Source organism: Ixodes scapularis, unplaced genomic scaffold (genome assembly GCF_016920785.2).
Source record: "Ixodes scapularis isolate PalLabHiFi unplaced genomic scaffold, ASM1692078v2 PGA_scaffold9__187_contigs__length_104089568, whole genome shotgun sequence".
Taxonomy (NCBI): Eukaryota; Metazoa; Arthropoda; class Arachnida; order Ixodida; family Ixodidae; genus Ixodes; species Ixodes scapularis.
In genome coordinates this window covers 47,099,579-47,118,458 of record NW_024609884.1, presented here as the reverse complement: position 1 = coordinate 47,118,458, position 18,880 = coordinate 47,099,579, and the positions used below count along the sequence as shown (strand labels likewise).

General features: G+C 43.3%; 1 protein-coding gene across 1 annotated transcript in view; it reads right to left on the bottom strand.

The window, feature by feature from the left end:
- The window catches only part of LOC8053396 (hemicentin-2), a 300,603-nt gene that overhangs the window by 33,173 nt on the left and 248,550 nt on the right, over positions 1–18,880 (bottom strand). The window contains exon 7 of the mRNA XM_040504191.2: positions 6,132–6,428. Within this exon, the coding sequence (XP_040360125.1) occupies positions 6,132–6,428 (297 nt within the window). The remainder of the gene's footprint in view (positions 1–6,131; positions 6,429–18,880) is intronic.

The window sequence follows — 18,880 nt, the reverse complement described above, 5'->3', positions numbered from 1 at the left end:
CTGGGCAAAGCTTGTGTAAACGACATATGGCGAAGTTTAGATCCATCGGTCTCCCATTTAGTTCAGTGGACAGCGGTCATTAATTTGGCGAACATTCGGACGGGTTTCGACACGCTGAGCTCATGTTGCAATGTTGCGAGGAAAACGGAACGAATATCCGTTGTTGCGAACCAATATTGTCTTGACGGGTGGGTCGGTCCGGCCAGAAGACGAAGCGCGTGTTGCGCAAGTGGTGTGTCGGACTGCAGGAGTCCAGTGACATGAAATAAGCACGCGGAACCTTTTGAATGGGAGACGATGTCTGACTGACCACGAATTCGAATGACATACGCCTTCTATCACACTCCCCCGTAAAAAAAAAAAAAAAAAAAAAAAAAAAAAAAAAAAAAAAATTCGGGGGAGGGGGGGGGGGGGGGGGCGCACACGCATTGTTTTGTAAATTACGTTTCTATAGTTGCTGACCGACTGAGAACGCCACGGCGTGTTTTTCGGACGCCCGGCTCCCAGCACGCGCTCCATGCCTTCCGCTTAGTCTTGGCGGTAACGCGTTACAAGTAACGCCATTAGAGGTAACGCGTTAGTTTTACGCTAACGTGGTAACGTACTCGTGCCATTTTTCAAAACAATAACGCATAACGAACTTACGTTACTTATTTCAAGTAACGGGACATTTTTCAAGACATTTTTTAGAGTGTACACTCTAAAAAAAGCTCGTGCGTCTACTTTCCCGCACAACACTCGGAGAGCCAATCACCGCAACTTACGAAGGCAGCTCAGCGAATGACGATGCCGAATCAAATGTTTAGACCAAAAAACGCAGTCTGAGTTGTGACATTAAGCAATGCAAAACGTCACGCTTGCACTGCTTAATGTAACAACTCAGACTGCGTTTTTTGGTCTAAACATATGTTTCGGCATCGTCATTCGCTGAGCTGCCCCCGTAAGTTGCGCTGATTGGCTCTCCGAGTGTTGTGCAGGAAACTAGACGCACAGGCTTTTTTGATAGTGAATGGGACAACGTACGTGATATTTTTCTCTTCACCAGGAAGTAATAGAAATCAGCGTAGTTTTTTTTTACTCGTAACGGGTACTATGTAGCTTTATCGACGTTCTAAAAGTGTAATTTATTTAGTTAATTTTTTTTTATTACTGAGCGATGTCTAGTTAGCGAAAATTGAGGCCCAGGTTTATGCTGTACAGCATGATATGTCAATACAACCTAACAGTTTAAGCAAAACAACAATTAAAAGGCAAACGGAACAAGAAAACAACACTCGGTTACTGTTTTATTTTGATTATTCATGCACATTTTTGTTACTGATACAGTACGTGTTCGTTCCATGACTCCACGCTTCGTTCTTGTCGCCTGTTTTGATTCTTGTATTTGGCATATATTAGCATCCTTTTGGTGTTTTGTCAAGCTGATTCTCCCTGAGTGCTTCATAGCATTGACTGTATGCGTAAGTACGTGTCCTACAATAGCAGTCTGCAACGTGAACACGTATTATACATGCGCATTGGGCTATTCTAGCGCAGTGTTCGACGCCATGAATCCCGAGGGAAAACGCTCTGACACATGGTATTTGTACATCCGATCGTAAGACGTTCCAAAATTTTTATTCTTTCACAATACTAAGCAATATTTGCTTTTATAATCGCGCGCGAAGAGAAAACGCATTTGCGTTTTCCCATAGGAATGCATTACCGGAAACCAAATTTAGGCTGGTGGCTGTCTGCTTCAAAATGCAACAACACAATATAAAGTTTATTGTTATAACTCTATGGGTAAAACGAGAGAGGGCACACGCCCGATTCCTCTAGCAGACGACAAACCACGAGGTTGCCGTTCTCCATCTTTGGGCGGTACCGGCGGGCTGTACCGGCGGGCTGTACCGGACATCGAACTCTCGCTCGTGGCTGCCGTTATGAACTGGTTTGCGTTCTTAGAATATGTATGGTTGCTCGAAAATCAGCTAATAGCGCTCTGTTGTTTTATTTCAGTAAATGATCAACTAGCGGATTTTTGTTCCGTTACTTCAATAGCAGTGGAGTCAGCCGGCGGTACTACCCTCAACCACTGCGTCTATTGCGTCAGGAGACCACGCTTTTATTCATTATTCTAGACTTCCACTCATTGTCGCTAAAGGCCTACACCAGTACGAATTTCGCCGGACAGACCGGCCACTCTGACAGTTTTCCCCTTTTTTTTTTTTTTTTTTTTTTTGCACGTAGGTAACAGCGCAATAGGGCCCGGTTAGTATTTTTTGCAAGCATAGCATTACACGATAACTTGCAAATCAAGATCCGCGCGTCTGCGCTTAAAATTTCCAAAATGACGCTATTTTAAACCGAGTTTCAACGCGAGCCGGATGTTAGGTACAGCGAGACTTGTACACATTGCTGAAAAAAAAAAAAGTAACCAACTACAATTACAATTACAGCCTTAAAGAAAGTAATCGAAAAATTACTCTAAAGTAATCGATTACTTCCTACGTTACTTTTCATGCAACTTTTTTTGATTACGGTAGCATAATTCTTGGGGCCTTGCCGCTCAGTTGTTCCGAAAAAAAGAAAAAAAAAAGCCTTGACCGGTTTGCTTAGAACTGAGTGAGAGACGCCAACACACCTAATCTCTCTCATGAAATACAAGATATATATATAAATAAAACGAGGGCTGTTTAAATACATTACTCACAAGAGGCTGGATAAGGTCATTTTTCATACCCGGACGTAATCTCCGGTGTAATAAAAAAACAACAAATGTACCCCGGAAACGAAGCATAGTGAAGTGGCCCACTAATTGTCGAGGTCCCGTGCTTACTAGTTTCAAAAAACAAAACAAAAAACAAAAAAAAAAAACATTGACGGCTGCCCAGAGCTGAGTGACTCCAGCAGATATAACCCCCTCCCTCCCCCCCTTTCAAGAAAAAAATTAATTGATAAAATTTGTAATAGGTAATTTTGCAATCGATTACAGCAAAAATAATTCAATTACAAGGATCGTTGCTCCTTAAAAGAAGTAATTGAAGCGCTACGAAATTACAGTAAAATGTAATCGATTACAAGTAATTCATTACTTGTGACGCGTTACGTACAAGTCTGGCGGCCCACTCGGCGGAGCAGACGACGGGCGGGGTGAGAGGGGAGGATATTTTTCCTCTCCCCGTTCTTCCTAGTTGAACCAAATACTTTTACTAGGGGGAATACATTCCATTCCTCGAAAATACATTAGCCTCGGCGCGGACAGGTTTTCTGGGCCTCGCAAGAGCCATCTATCGTCGGGGAGGTCTCGGCTATCGAGCGCTAAATGATGATAATGATGATGGTTCTTTTACATACCAAATTCATTGTTGTGGAAGTGCTCGAGACACGTGCCGCGCGCCACTTCTGGAAGAACATGGCGTCTAAAATCTAGCTCAGTGCTGCGCCATATGCTTTGCTGCGCTGTGCCGCCATGATCTTCCCAAGGGTTGCACGTTGCACGTGCCTCGTGCATCGACGCACCTTGCGCTACTTTTGAAACATGAAGGGGCTTTAGGTGGAATCGGAGACGGCACCGCCTCGGCCGCCAGGAACATCCACGTGCACATGCGCGTGGACTAACGCAGACCTCTCCTCTGTCAGGGCTGGATTCGGCAAAGTATAGGCGTTCTGTCTAATGCAAATGAGCGGAGTGGAATGTATTCCCCTGGTAAAGTATTAGGTTGAACGGTTTTTACTTCGTCTCACTTCAAGTGCGAGCGCAACAGGAGCCGTGTCTCCGATCGTGGGGACGAGCCCGCGCAGTTGCAAGCTGGCCAAAGCTATGTTCACACGCAAGCTGCACGTGCTTGCACTCATGAAGCACCTAGGGTGCCTCAATGTCCTTCTGTTTAGGGTGATGCCACCCTTTGTAGTACCCGATGCCGACAGCACGCGCTCACGGGTAAAATACAAAGAAATCAACGAAAACAAAATGTCGCCATAGCACAGTCAGCGCCACAAACGCGTGCAGGGACACGCTCTCTCACGCGCTTCTGAACAAAAAATACAAATTTAACGTGTGGGACAAAATGGCGAGATGCCACCACCCTAAGCAAAGCGCACATGAAGGCACCCTAGGGGCACCGGGGCACCAATTGGGGCGCCATGCTCGCAATTGTCTATACTCCGTTCATAGCTCCATTCACCCCTAAGCTGAGACTGCAGCCAATGCCACAAGCGCGAGAGTTCGAGGTCGCTGCTTTGAAGTGTTCTTTCGCAGTACAATTACAGTGTAGTACAATCACTCGCGCTAGAAGTGCTTGTCTCAAACCCAGAGGCGCGGGGGTCGCGCTTGTAGTTTTGGCTCAGCTTAAAAGTCCCCTGTCAAGCACGCGCGCTCGTGCAGTGCGATCACCGCCCAGGGAAACATGCCCGTGCTTGCAGCTTCTGCTTAAAGGGGCCATGAAACGAATTTGGGGCTGGGATAAATGATTTTAAATTGGGGCTTTACTAATCGCACATCGTTTAGATGGCCAAAAGGAAGAGGGTAGAAAATGAAAAGCCAGCTTTTCGGTACGAACATTTGAAAACCATAGCGGACTATTTTGTACCTTCTTTCCTTCGAAAGCTCTCCTCCTTTTCACTTTGATACATCCGCGGTTCCCAAAGCGCGTCAGTGGTGCCAACCTGACGTCAGCCGAGCCCAGCTCACGCGTTGGACACGAGAACTGCGTCAGTCGGACCTATGCGCTCGTCAACAATCAATCCGTCGACGAATATTTGGATTCGCGTTCGTGACCAATAAGTGCCCTGACGGAACTTATCGTCACTGGCGGATGACAAGTTCTATGGTGTGCATAAAAAGTACGGTGGAAGCTAGGAGTCATCGCACCGGTGCCGAAGTATGTCACGACGACGTAATTTCACAATTCGAATTTGAGTTGAGAATTAAAGCTAAGGAGGAAGAAGTAGGGAAATCGTTTCATGGGACCCCTTTAGCTCGCGCATGAAGTAAAACGGGGTATAGTTTTTGTAAAAAAGGTTCCGGCACGATTTGGGTGCTGGCATTGAAGCAACAGCAACACTTTAGGCCAGAGCTTTAGAGCCGCTTTCAATAGACCTTTCCGGAAATATGTATCGTCTCCGGCGCATGCTTGACGCATTATGACGTTCCGTTCCAAGAATCGAAGACGAAGTTGACGTTGATTCAACAATTTGTGATTTCAGAAAGCAGACGAGGCAGAAGGAAAGCAAAACAGAATATGGGATGAGCTCCTCTTCTATTCGCTTTCGACTTTGTGCGTTCCGAGCTCCTAATATTAGCAGGGAATGAATCGTGCCGCCACCAGGATATAACAAGCGTTCGAGTCGGCACGAGCGTGCATCGGAACAGCTCCACAATCCCCCTCGCTGCGAGGTCTCCTGGGAGTTGTATGGGTGCATCTTGATTCTCAAGGAGGGTCGCCTAGGGTGTGTCATTGTCTGCATTGTGGGTTTCCTCTTTGAAGGGGGTACCATATAGAAACACAGAAGGTCTGTGGGCCCGTAGAGTGACGCGTTTATTGGCGAATACGCCATAACACTTTGCTCGTCGGCTAAACAGATGAAAGAAAAGATTGAAAAAGGTCGGCGCTGTCGTATCAAAAAGATTCACCTGGAGGGGCACACGCTACAGTACTAGGCAAATTCGTGGGAAGGGGGAAGCAGCAAAAAGAAAGGTATGAGTACCAGAGCCTCCCCCACAGAGAAAGTCCCCGGCTCCCCGCCGCCTCCCCCCCCTCCCCCGGGGGTTTCGGGGCCGGTTTATATAGCCTGCGGGAAATGAAGGCGCTTCGGTTAGGTAATGTGGCTTAGCCCGCAGATGTGTCGCGTCCAAAATCGTTCCCCAGAGTGTGCCAGTAGCAGATTCATCCAAAAGGTCGAGGGAGGCACCGCCCTCTTCGAGGAATGTGCCGTCGCCTCGTACCCGGCAAGCCGCCGCCATCGCGGTCCCCACGACCTGCATGTGCTAGGCCTAGATAGGGAGATGGGGAACACGTGGTTCCCACAGTATGTATGGTAATCGTTGTCAGTACCCTCGGTCATTCAAAACGTCAGACGGCTATTCGGGGAAAGAAAATGCCCCCATAACCCTCGCACACACCCCAGGATGAGAGGCTCTCACTTACTGGCTTGCACAATGTGGAACACGCATGGTTTGCTCTGGTAGCCGACGCTGTTGTTGGCCAGGCAGAGCAGTGTCCCGAAGTCGATGTCCGAGAGTGGGGTGTAGCGCATGACGCTCGACAGTGTGGCCCTGTCCCCGCTGAAGCCGGAGTGGAGCACGCGGGGACCGCCGGTGCCGTTGAAGCTCCAGTGGAAGGTGACCAGGTCCGGGTGCGAGAGAACCTCGCACACCACTTGCACCTCGTCGCTGCGGGAGCCCACGTATACCACCGGGGAGTCCTGCTTGCACACCGGGGCGTCTGGGAGGGGGTAAAGAACAGCGACCGTCAAGAGCAGGCCGCGGGCATTTCGCTTCCAACATGCACTTTTAAGCCACCGCCATACCGCTCATAGACTAGACACAAGACGCTGTGTTCGTCGCAGACACGCTAACAGAATCATCTGGAGACAAGCCTCCAGCATCTTCGAAGTATGTCTGTTTCATACATGCTTCGAACGTGCTTGCATGCAGTCTTCGTGTGACCAAAGTGACGTCATACAATGAGGAGTACACTCTTGAGACAGTGTCAGCAGACTGCCTTTAGTACGATCATCATACATAGGTAAATTACTTCCAAAATGTAATTTAATTACAATTACGATTACTTTGCTTCAAAAGTAGTTTAACTTCAACAACGATTACTACTATGTGAAAGGCAATTATTTACAATTACAAATTACTTTTAAAAAGTAATTAAATTACTTTACAATTACTTATTTATGAGAGCGATCCGACTTGGGCCATATGCCTTTAAACGAGTTGTATAGAATGCAATGTATCTATTTATTCCTTACTCCAATGTTCACGTATTGTACTTTCTTTTTTTTTACGAATTTTGTTAAATTCATGATTTAACTTGATGGTATGGGGAAATGAAGTACTACGTTCTTATATTTTTAATAAATAATAATTAATTAGTTGATATGCTGCAAGAGGCCAGGTGGATAAAAAAAAATAGGTTAACAGACTTCAGTTAGCCAGGCAAATAAAAATGTGAGTCATATAGGAATATTTTACAAGTGTTAATATAAAAGTAAAATCCACACGCGCTAATACGACCATATACACATCCAAACATCATGGTATTGTAAATTATCTACATCGAGTTGAAATTATAATGGCTCAGAAATATATAAGTAGCGAATCGGGGTACCCGAATCATTGGGGCAATATTCACAGGTGCGAGGTCAGTCTCCAAAGTGCTTATGCAAATAATATCAGAAGTAAAACCAACATGAAATAAACTTGAAAATGATACGAAGATACACATATGCGACAGTACTGGAAGAGGGACGTAAAAATCTGGCAAAAAAAGAAAGAAAAATAACTTCATAGACAATTAAAATTCCCAACCTCGGCTGAAAGCTGAAGCTTAATTTTGTTTCTTTCAATAGTTTGGTATGTTTACGCTATTGATTTCTGCTCGCACCGCAGACGGCGCTACACGGCGGCGTTGAGGTAGGCTCCAAAGAGGATTGTCTCTCAGCCCGCAGTGTAAGCAACAAAACAATAAACAGTGCGACGTTATTTATGCTGTGCGCGTGTGTGAGTTTGTGTCTGCGTGTGAGTATTTCACCGGAGCTAGGCCGCTTGTGCGAGCGCTGAGCCTCTCAGAGAGGTTCCGTCGGCGCCGCAAAGTTTCGCAAAAGTAATTGTAATTGTGTCTGAAATTTTGCAATTACTAGCGCTAGAAAGTAATTAAATTACAATTGCAATTCCTTTTAGCCAAAAGTAATTTATTACAATGACAAATTACCAAGAAAACCAATTCAATTACAGTAATTGAATTTTTACCTAAGTATGGACGATGTAATAGCTCTCTGACCGCGGCCTAAGGATTCTGGAGAGTCTATTCACGCGCAAAGCATTTGGGAGAGTTGATTCCTTCTCCATTCGATCTGGATAAGCAATCGTACCGGCGTGCGGTCGTCCGTAACTACCGCGTGATGCAGGTTAAAGACACCCAGGCTAGCGGTCGTACCGCACCGGTTGAATTTCATCTACAGCGTAAACGAGTATCGCCGCACCTCAAAGGCAGACTGACCTTAGGCTGTCCAAACAAGAACGCCAAATTTGGTTTGGATTAGCTCGACGAATGGCAAGGCAAATAACATGCTTAAATCTGAGAAAAAAAAAAAGTCTTCGCTGTGAAACGCAGACTTCTTTTTCGTCGTGCTTCACCTTGAAGCGTCGTTCTTCACTTTGAAAAAGGTGAAGCACGACGCTTCACCTTTTTCAGTGCCACATCACCGACAGTTTTAACATGGAATATGTTATATGGCTTCCACTTAAACATATCTGGTTAGGCGCCCTGCAACGGAAGACGGACTGCCAGCTGATCGGTGACGCAGCGCTCGTCTCCTCAAATTGAAATTCAAATTGCCTTTATTTCCATCAAAAATGGGGGAGACCGAGGAAAAAAGCTGCTATAGAGCAGCTTAATTTTGACGTGTCCTCGACCCCTTACAGACAGTGGTTGCCAAAAACGTTTTTGTTAGTGTACATAAGGAGCAAATATCGAGTCACTGATGCAGAAATGCAGAAACATAGGAGCCATCCTACAAGGTTATCACACTAGGTCATTGGTGACCTAAAATTCGCAGGGCAATCACAGACACAAAAAATTCATGATAACAAAAACACTAAGAAACACAAAGTGCCAAAAGCGAAAAAAATTGCTACGTCCACTTTCTAAAAAGTCCTATAACATCTAAAAAAGAGTTGTAAAGAGCATAAATATAAAGAGTCACGGAAAAAATTAAAATATGCGCTATAAATGCGTAGCATGTCCAAAAAAAACACAGGTATAAAAAGAATGCCGCAAAGCCAATGCCGGGAAAGTAAAAAAAAAAAAAAGATATAGAAAAAAAGCGAACCACTAAACGTCAGATATAAAAAGCTAGCACAATAAACGCGAAAAAATGTCTAAATGCAATGGGTAGTAAATACAACATAAAATAAGCACACGCGGAGTTAAGAAGAAAAGAATCACTCTTCAGACATAAATCGTCAGTCACGGAAAAAGGCGAAAGGAAGCAATATCAAAAACAAGGACAAGGACGAAGCAAAATTATACAAGAGTTAAGCGCAGTCTTCTCGCGGAAATGTTGCGTAGGTTAGTCTCTTGTTGAATATGACCGTTAAGTAACTTTGGGAGTAGATATTTCATCATCTGGGTTCCATAGTCGGTTCTGCATTTTTCAACCTTCCAGTAGTCTCTGCAGCGCGTTTCATAGGCTTTCGTGTTTTTAGTCAGGAACGCAAGTGAGGTCAAGTTTAAAGTGCCTCTTTTCATATCACACATATAGCTGAGACTTAGCCTGTAATCGTATAAATTGAAAAATTTTTATTACGGAAAGCTTTCGAAAGATCGGTAAAGAATGAGACTGGTAAGGGGAGTTGCAAAGAGCGCGCATCATTTTCTTTTGTAGTCGGTGTATTTTTTTCTAAGTTGGTTAGACCTGTCGTCCCTCAAACAAGGTACCCGTAGCTGATACGTGAATAAAGCAAAGAGTTGTACAGCAACAGTTTTACCTTGGTGGGAAGTATAAGTCTGTGACGCTGAACGACCCCAACAGCACGTGCGAGTATTGTACAAACTAAATTTATATGGTGCTCCCACGTCATGTGTTCAGAGACTGTTATTCCCAGAGGTTTAAACGATGTTACGAATTCAATATTAGTAGAGTTGTATAATAATGGCGCTGTGATTGATGCGATTTTGCTGTTTGACCGGAAAAGCTTTTGTTTTAGAACTGTTAATTACCATGGAATTTATCATTACTCACATTTCAAACATAGCCAAAGTATTGTTAGCAACGTTTATAATATCATCATATCTTCCACCCGTAAAAAAAAAAGATGCTTGTGTCGTCGGCGTAAATTATGAATTCGGCGACTTCACTGATTTGAACTTTGTCATTAATAAAGGCATTGAAAAGAAATGGACCGAGGATACTTCCCTGCGGCACTCCAGGAAGGAGTGGTCTGACATCTGAGTGGGATCCAACTACAGAAACATACTGACATCGGTTGTTTAGGTATGATTGAAATAACGCTAGCGCCTTTCCACGAACACCTAATGATTCGAGCTTATACAGTAAGATGTCGTGGTTTCACAGGTTGACAGCTTTTGTAAAGTCAACATATATTCCAAGGACCATCTTTCTTGCCTGGAAAGTTTTTAGAATAAATTCCTTTTGGCTGGCACTGATTGGATACCAGTGCCAGCCGAATCCCTCCCTCGAGTGACTCAGTGTCACTCCCGGAAGGTGCAAAACAGCACGTGTTCAGACATACAGCGGCGCTCTGCTCCGTCGAACATGCGCGCTCCAGGCTTCTCCACAGAAAAGGCGCGAGAGAGAGCGACAGAAAAGCAGAGGAAAGCCTACACTACGTTAAACGTGCTCCCTTTGCCGTAACGGGTCGAGTCATTTCGAGTGTTTTGTTCTGTTTTGCAGCGAGCTGGCGCCAGGGTTCTGGTCGGTGCTGTAGGAAGTCTAAATTGACCAGAGGCTCAATCTCAAACCATCACATCCCGTTTGCAATTTCAATTCAGTTCAAATCATTTTAATTTATTTGATTGTCTTCATTCAAGACGAGAGGTAAGAGGGGGAAAAAGCAGTACAAGAACTGCTTGACGGAGTCCCCCCTTCCCCCTACAGCAACAACAGTGCAGCACTTCACTCTCTCTCTCTCACACACACACACACACATTAAAAAAAGAACTAAAATGTTTTGTATCCATAGTAAAAAAAAAAAAAGAAGATATAATTAGCTTGACGAGACCAGCAACGAGCGTGTATATTTTACATTTCCGACACTTTCAATGTCAATTCCTAGTGACAAAATAAAATTGAGTCTTCTGGGGAGCTGATACCTAAGCATCTTACTTCTTTCCATAGTTCGTTCTCGTGTGGGGTACCGTAAAGGTACAGGCATGGCGTATGGAATAGAAACGACTTCTTAAGTAAAAAGAAGAAAGAGTGATGAAATTACCGTTCGGATTACTCAAAGCTGTTTCGAACGTTAATAACGATTGCAATAATAAAAACAAATTGAAATTGCAACGATGTATTATTTTTTCGAATATTTGTGACTTGGCATTGCTCAAAATGCGAACTACATTTTTCTGCAGTACATGGAAAGTGTGAATATTTGTAATCGTAATGTTATTTCCTAAAAAAAAAAACAAAAAAAACAAACAAAAAAAACAGTAACGAAACAAAAGAAACTGTTCTAGCGAACGCCTCCTGCGCAGATTGGCCTCAAGTGCGCATGCGCAGCGTAATCGCATGGCGAGCGAGAAAGCAGACGGAAAAGCGGAGAGGCTTGCAGACGAGCAACCCAATTTTGCCACTTCCTGGCGGCTGGCATTGGAAACGCGGCGTATAAGTCACGTGACCCCGATCGTGCAGCTGGAAGCTCTCTGTAATCTGGCTCTCTACGATGCTGCCGCGTTCCAATCGGTGTTACCAACTGTAGGGATATGCCCCTAAACCTAGGGACGTTTTGCAATATTTTGCCCCAGTAGAGACGTAGGCAAGCCCCGTCATTTTTACTAGAAAATGAAAGAACTTTTACAGTTACTGGCATTTCTTTTTTCATTTTTAGGAATTATTTTAGGACGACAGCTAACGTGTTTTCTGAACTTGAACCTTGTTAGTATGAACTCGCCATCACCTGTGTTATTTAAAAAAAAAAAAAAAATCCATTGGCGCCGCACCTACGCTTCCATCAAGCTTCACTGTTCCTCATAGGGCGCCGCTATCGCGGCACGCATTTCTACCCAGATGGGTAGAAACGCGTGCTTGCCACTACAGATGGGTAAGATATTATCACGCTTCCGCCGAGGCCCTTAGGAAGTCGTGTTACTACGTAAAAGCAAAGCACAGAAATTCAACTGTACAATGTAAGCTTATAACTTAAACGTCTGTCTCAAACAATAAAAAGAAGACACCAGCGGCTGTCAGATGGACGCGTGGCGCAGCTTGAACGCGAAAATATTGGAGTGAATCGCGTTGCCGTCTGTATATTACATTTCCTACCTTTCTCGTGCTAGCCCTACAGGCAAAAAGACGCCCATCTGCTTTCTTCGTGACGTATCCACTGAACGAACTTGCAAGTGTACGCTTAAAATTAAATTGTTTAGGGGTAGTACCCGTAACTGTTTTTTTTTTTCAGTTGCGCCCAAGTATTGTTTTAAAAGCTAAAAGTTTTTTTTCAATTCAATTCAATTTTATTTTCAACACAGTGTCGGGCGCGCGATTAACGCACCAATTTTCTTTTTAATATTTTTTTATAAATACTGAGAACTCCTTGAGATGGGTTCAGGAGCGGAACTACAACCCACAGTCCCAACGCAGCAAAATGAGGAAACGCTATAATAAAAGCACCCTAGAAAATTAATGATCCAAGCTAAAACGAAGTCTACATCGATCACATGAAAGTCATTAATAAAATAGCGCAAACTGACCAAAGACGAATAGGCACACATACTATCGTATGTGTGACTCTTCGTTTTGATCAAGTTTGCGCTATTTTATTAATCTCAAGTGTTAACCAACTAGCCAAATAAAATTTCGTGTTACACATGAAAGTAATTCTCAAATCCGACTCTACGTAACAGGAAGAAAAATATTTAAAAAATACAATTTTCAGAAGATATTTAATGCATTCAATACTGCGCGTACCAATCCACGCTAATCTATATATATATATATATATATATATATATATATATATATATATATATATATATATATATATATATATCAGTGTGTCGAACCGAAAAAAATACGGGTTCGGTTACGGTTCAGGTTCAGGTAAATTAATTTTGTTCCGGTTCAGTTCCGGTTCGATTAATTCGATCCGCGAACCGGTTCGCGAACCGGTTCGGGGCGCTGAACCGGTTCGTGAACCTGTTCGGAAATTATAAATGACAAATTGCAACATCAAAATAAATTACAAATAAAACATCTGAAATCAGCCCATACGAAACGGGATACATCGTAGTGTAAGGCTCAGGGATTTCTACCAGGAATGGTTTCTTTATGTGCACTCAAAGGTTGCCTCACCGACGTTTACGCATTCGGACTTCATCTAATTGGGTCCGACGCAGTAGCTGTAAAATCCGCGACCTCCTTACAAACCCACTTACAAGTAAAACTCGCTAACTATCCCACCACCTCGGCGTGTAAGCAATTGAAGGAACAGTGGGGAGAAAATACAGCTTTCTTTATTTGAACTAGCCTTCGGTACTCAAATTAGACCCTTAAAGAAGTTTTCATTAAACAAGATACGGAATATGAAAAACACTTCACCGAACGCAACGCCAGAAGGACGTAATAGGATAAATATTAAAATAGAAGAGTTCGCTGTCTCACAAATATGTTAGCTTCTAAGTGCCTATACGAAACCGGATGCATTATTATCAAACTCCACAGCCTTTTCTTTTCTCATTCCGATGGAAGCAAGCTTCAAGAACTCGCGCGTTCTAGAAACGTGTTATGAAATGAGCACACAGCAGCATTTAGGATTTACGAGATTGTAGGAAAATGAAATCCTGTGACGCGATTTTTTTTTTTTTTTGCACAGCCTTCCAATTCTTTTTCTTCCGTGCAAGCCGCGACCGGCGCAATACTGGTTCCTATGTCAAGATTCATGGATGCAGCGTTTGTCAAGATTCATGGATGCAGCGTTTATATTCCTAAGACTGAGTGGAGAAGAAAATTATGTATGCGATGTGTGTGTCAGTTGACGCACTTATAAAAACAAATGGCATTGATAGCACGTTCATTGTCAACAGCGCGTGGCCGAACCGTTTTGACATGAGCCGGTAACCGTTATTTGTTTTCCGGTTCAGTTCCGGTTCGGGTTCATCGCAATAACAATATAACGGTTCGGGTTCGGGTTCAGTTCCGGAAAAAATACCGGTTCGGTTCCGGTGTTCGGTTCGGTTCCGGTTCGACACCCTGATATATATATATATATATATATGAACGAATATGTGCAGATGAATGAACCGTACTTTAATCAAATGAATTAAAGAATCAAAGTTTCCAGGAACCCGCCGAAAGCCAAAAATTGGCGGAGCCAGGATTTGAACTCTGGGGCTCCCAATGTCCGGTCGGGTGTGCTAACCACTACACAGACTTGTACACGTTACTGAAAAATAGTAAGGAATTACATTTACAATTACTCAAGGCAAAATTGTAATTTATTACAATTACAATTACCCTCCCGTGAAAGTAACTGACCGTTACCCCAAGAAGTAATTCGTTACTTTCGTGGCGTTACTTTTAACATTATTGTCCTGAAGTAAGAAACAAAGGGAATTCAAGTTCTTATTGTTGCAACCTGTTCCATTTAATGACCTTGAGTATTTTGAGCAACAGCTGGCTCTCGAATGTCTCGTCAGACATTTTGCATTATCTCTTACTCAATATGTCGACTGCTATGCTGAACACCATTTGAGCTGAGGCACTGGATGGGAGTGCCAAATTGTTCCTCGTGAATGCTTCATGCTCTGCATTGAGCTTTTTCAGCGAAGCAAGGGAAGTACTATTTACCTAGAATGTAGAGCAAAGCTTCGTCGTTGCAGCCGTTGCCTGGTATTCGAGAGATTTAGTAGATCCTTCCGATACCTCCGATACCCGCGATAACAGTAGCCGATAACGATATGATGCATACGCAAAGACGGCGGCGAAGTATCGGATATTGTTATTGGAGTCATCGGACCGATCTACTAAAATTCTCCATTCTCTAAATCGCGAAGCTGTAGAAGTCATCAATAGCAAAACATAGTTGTAACAGTAAGGTGATAATTAAATAATAAATAAGGTTTGGCTCGATATTCTTCTTCCTTTGGTTCTGAACAGTTCGAGCCTCACTTGAGACGTTGGTGAATAAAAAAAAAATTCCAGTATATAAATATAAGAAATAAAAAAAAGAAGGGCACTCATAACAACAATTAATTAAAACGTCGGTTAAAACAGGGAAATGTAAACGCACGTTTGCCGTGTGTACCTTTCTTGGTGCCGTTCAAAAGCGCACGGAGCACGAACCTACTGCAGTTTACTCCGGTGTTTTCCAGATAGACGCCCACTGATGCCACGGGCAGCAAAGTGTAGAGTTAAGCCGCGCTATGGCCCCAGTCACGAATTTCACTCTCTCCTCAAGCCCAGAATATCAAGTCTACGTCAGCCACCATTATGTTCTATTTGTAAAAATATCTGCATGAGATAAGATGCGTCCTGCTGGGGCAAAACAGGAAGAAGAAAGGAAGACTATTACCATTTTCTAAGTGCTCGCAAAAAGCTGACTCACAAATGGGTAGGGTAGACGGAGCGTTGTCTCCTGTTGTGACGTTATGAAAATGGTCGTAGAGAAGGACATTGTTAACTCTTTTCAGTGCACTTACCGCCTCGAGTTTCTCGAAGAGGCGCACAATCACTTGGCGTCCACCTCTCCCCGTCTTCGATCGCAAAGAAAAAACGAAGGGACTAAAAAAAATCGGATATAACTTGCCTCCCGCCCTTTTTTTTTTCGTGAATTGTTCATTTTGATTTTTTGACATTGATGTTAGGGTCTAAAAAAATGATAGATTCAGGGGCTTGGTGTTGCAAAAAAAGGCTTTGCGGAACTGAAGAGTGCCAAGCCTCCCTTTGCGCTGGTCGATTCGCGTGACAGTGTCACTGCGCTCGACTTTACAAAAATGAAAAAAAAAAAGAAAAACCTTTATTTAGAATGGGGGCGGGGGGGGGGGGGGGGGGGGTTGGTTCTGACAAAAAATGTAACGGATTACAAGGAATTCGTTACGTCAAAAATGTAAGGGAATTACTTTAAAATTACTCTAGAAAATATGTAATTATTCCGTTACAAAATTACTGATAAATGTAAGGGATTACAAGTAATTTCGTTACTTGTAACGGATTACGTACAAGTCTGCCACTACACTCCGCCAATTTTTGGCTTTCGGCGGGTTCCTGGAAACTTTGATTCTTTGATTCATTTGATTAAAGTACGGTTCATTCATCTGCACATATTCGTTCATATCCTCCTCGGAGACCACGTACGATGGTGTGAAGTGCCCGTGTTATATATATATAGATATATATATACTACACTCCACTACACTACACTACACTCCGCCAAAAATTGGCGGAGTGTAGTGGTTAGCACACCCGACCGGACATTGGGAGGCCCAGAGTTCAAATCCTGGCTATATATATATATATATATATATATATATATATATATATATATATATATATATATATATATATATATATATATATATACAGGGTATCAGCATGAGAGTACAACCAGACGACACACTACCCGAAGGATTTAGGCACTCAACCGCTAAAGCTGTCACTGTCATTGAAAGCAGGAAAACATATTTATATTGCACTTGTTAAAACAATTTTTACAGCCTTGGTTTAGCTAGAATTGAATTGATTACTAACACAGTTTAAAAAGGGGCAAAGCAACATATTCATATTTTAAAATAGGCATAATTTTGCATCAAGATTTCACAGGCGGTGGGGTGCAACCCATGCGTGAAATTCATTTTAACTTACTTCGTAAATGCCATCACGAAAAGTGAAAGGCGATTTCTTATTTGTAAACGTATCTAGAAAGTTTTTGGAAGATTGAACGAACGTGTGGGCTAAACTTTCACTCATAAACGAAAGAAATAATGAAAATGATGAAGACGCGTCATCTATGAAGCTTAGTTATATAAAATAGCTGAGAAAGTGACAGGGGCACGAAGTAAACAGGACAAGCGCCAACTTTCAACTATTTTACTTAGGAAATGTCAAAGCATATATACATACGCAAAGCAGCTATATATAGAGCTGTGAAGGCGTTATCCGATCATGCAAAAACTTAAATTAATTTCCATGAAGCCGTGAAACAGTTGTTCGTGAACTTTTTGAGGCGCTTTTATAACAAAAAAAGGCGGACGGCATGTGTCAGCGACACGTCGATTGGGCTTCCTGAAAATAAATTTCACTTTTTTCATGATCGGATAACGACTTCACAGCTTTATATGGTGCCGCTTTGCGTGTGAATATATGCTTTGCTTTTCCCTGAGTAAAAATAGTTGAAAGGTAGCACTTCTCCTGGTTCCATAGTGTCCCTTTCTTCTTTGCGCTATTTTATATATGTTTAACTAAGATGAACCAACTACCCCAACAACGTACCTTACTACATGTATGAAGCTCCTTGTAAAATTTATTTCTCTCGTTTATTTATAAGTAATCGCTAAACTTGTGGTTTACTTGCCTTTTTTTTCACTCAGTGCATTAGCAGACAGGTTATTAAAATGTCAAATTGAATACATATTACACACGCTGTTAGAAAACGAAACTGAAGAAATTCCAAAACGAAGCAGTCGTGCGTTTGAATCTTGCGCGTTGTTTTTATGATCCATGTATATTTTCTATCTGTAGGGACTCGCGTAGGGTCTTTTGCGGCAAATGTAGGGACATGTTTATCGTGTTTCGAGGGTGGCTGTAGAGATTCCTGCGAAAAATAGTTGGTAATACTGGTTTCAAATGCTGTGGTTTCCGCACGCTCTGTCTACTGCGTCTCACACTGCAGCAGGCTCTGAAAAGGTCGCATTTACATAGCCACCGCAGAAGATGGCACCCGCAAGTAAAACAGCAACGGACTGCTAACGCTCTTACCGTGCACGACACAGGGCTGCGAGGCTGTAGTCGTGCGCACGAAGACTTTGAAGTGTGCTCTTGGGTCCTAAACCGACCGAATGGGACTCTACAAAGTAAGCGTGCGATCTCGTGGCGGCATCAGATACCTCTTTCAAGTGCCGCGTGCGGGGGTTCGATCGCTAATCCTCAGCCGTGTACTTCTGCCGACGCTTCAGACCACGTCCTCACTAACAGATCACATTCTGCGTTACCGCCTGCTTTGCCACGCTGGTACACCAAAGGGGTGACTTTTCTTTCAGGCTTAATCATATTATCGACTTTGCCATTCGCCGAGTCCCTCATGTACCCCGTTTCCCAAATAGCGGCCAGGTTCTTTAAACCGACTGCAAAATTCGGTTTCTTAACCTATCGCGCTACGATTTTGAGCAGCGTTGGCCACAGGTGGTGCATTTTTGCTATAAAATTTGAAACGAGCGAACTTACCTGAGGAGAAAGTAAAGAAAGAAAAAGGCTTAATCTTGTAGACCCCACAAACTGCCAATTCATTACCAGCTCGCCTGCACTCTATCACTGCTTACAAAAAAGGTTTAACTCCTATGGAGATGCTGCGAAGCCACCGGTCCTCAAACCACATGGCGCCCTATGGTTTGAAGACCGGTGGCTTCGCTGCGTTTTCATAGGAGTTAAGCCTTTTTCCTCTTTTTACTTTTTCCTCGGGTAAGTTCGCTCTTCGCAAATTTTATAGAAAAAATACACCACCTGTGGGCAACGCTGTACAAAATCGTAATGCGATAGGCTAAGAAATCGATTCTTGCGGTCGATTTAAAGAGCCTGGCCGCTATTTTTTGACACCCGGTAGATTGCAGCAATCAGCTCTCCCTAGTGCTTTGCGGGTGAGTAGACGCTCCCCGTGGAGAAATAGTGCAACCTGCCTCTCCTGCGTTGTGCGAAGCCAGCGCAGCAGAGGACGGTTGCACTATTTCTCCACCAGATGCGGTACCCTCAATGCCGAGAAGCGCTCCGATTGCAAACC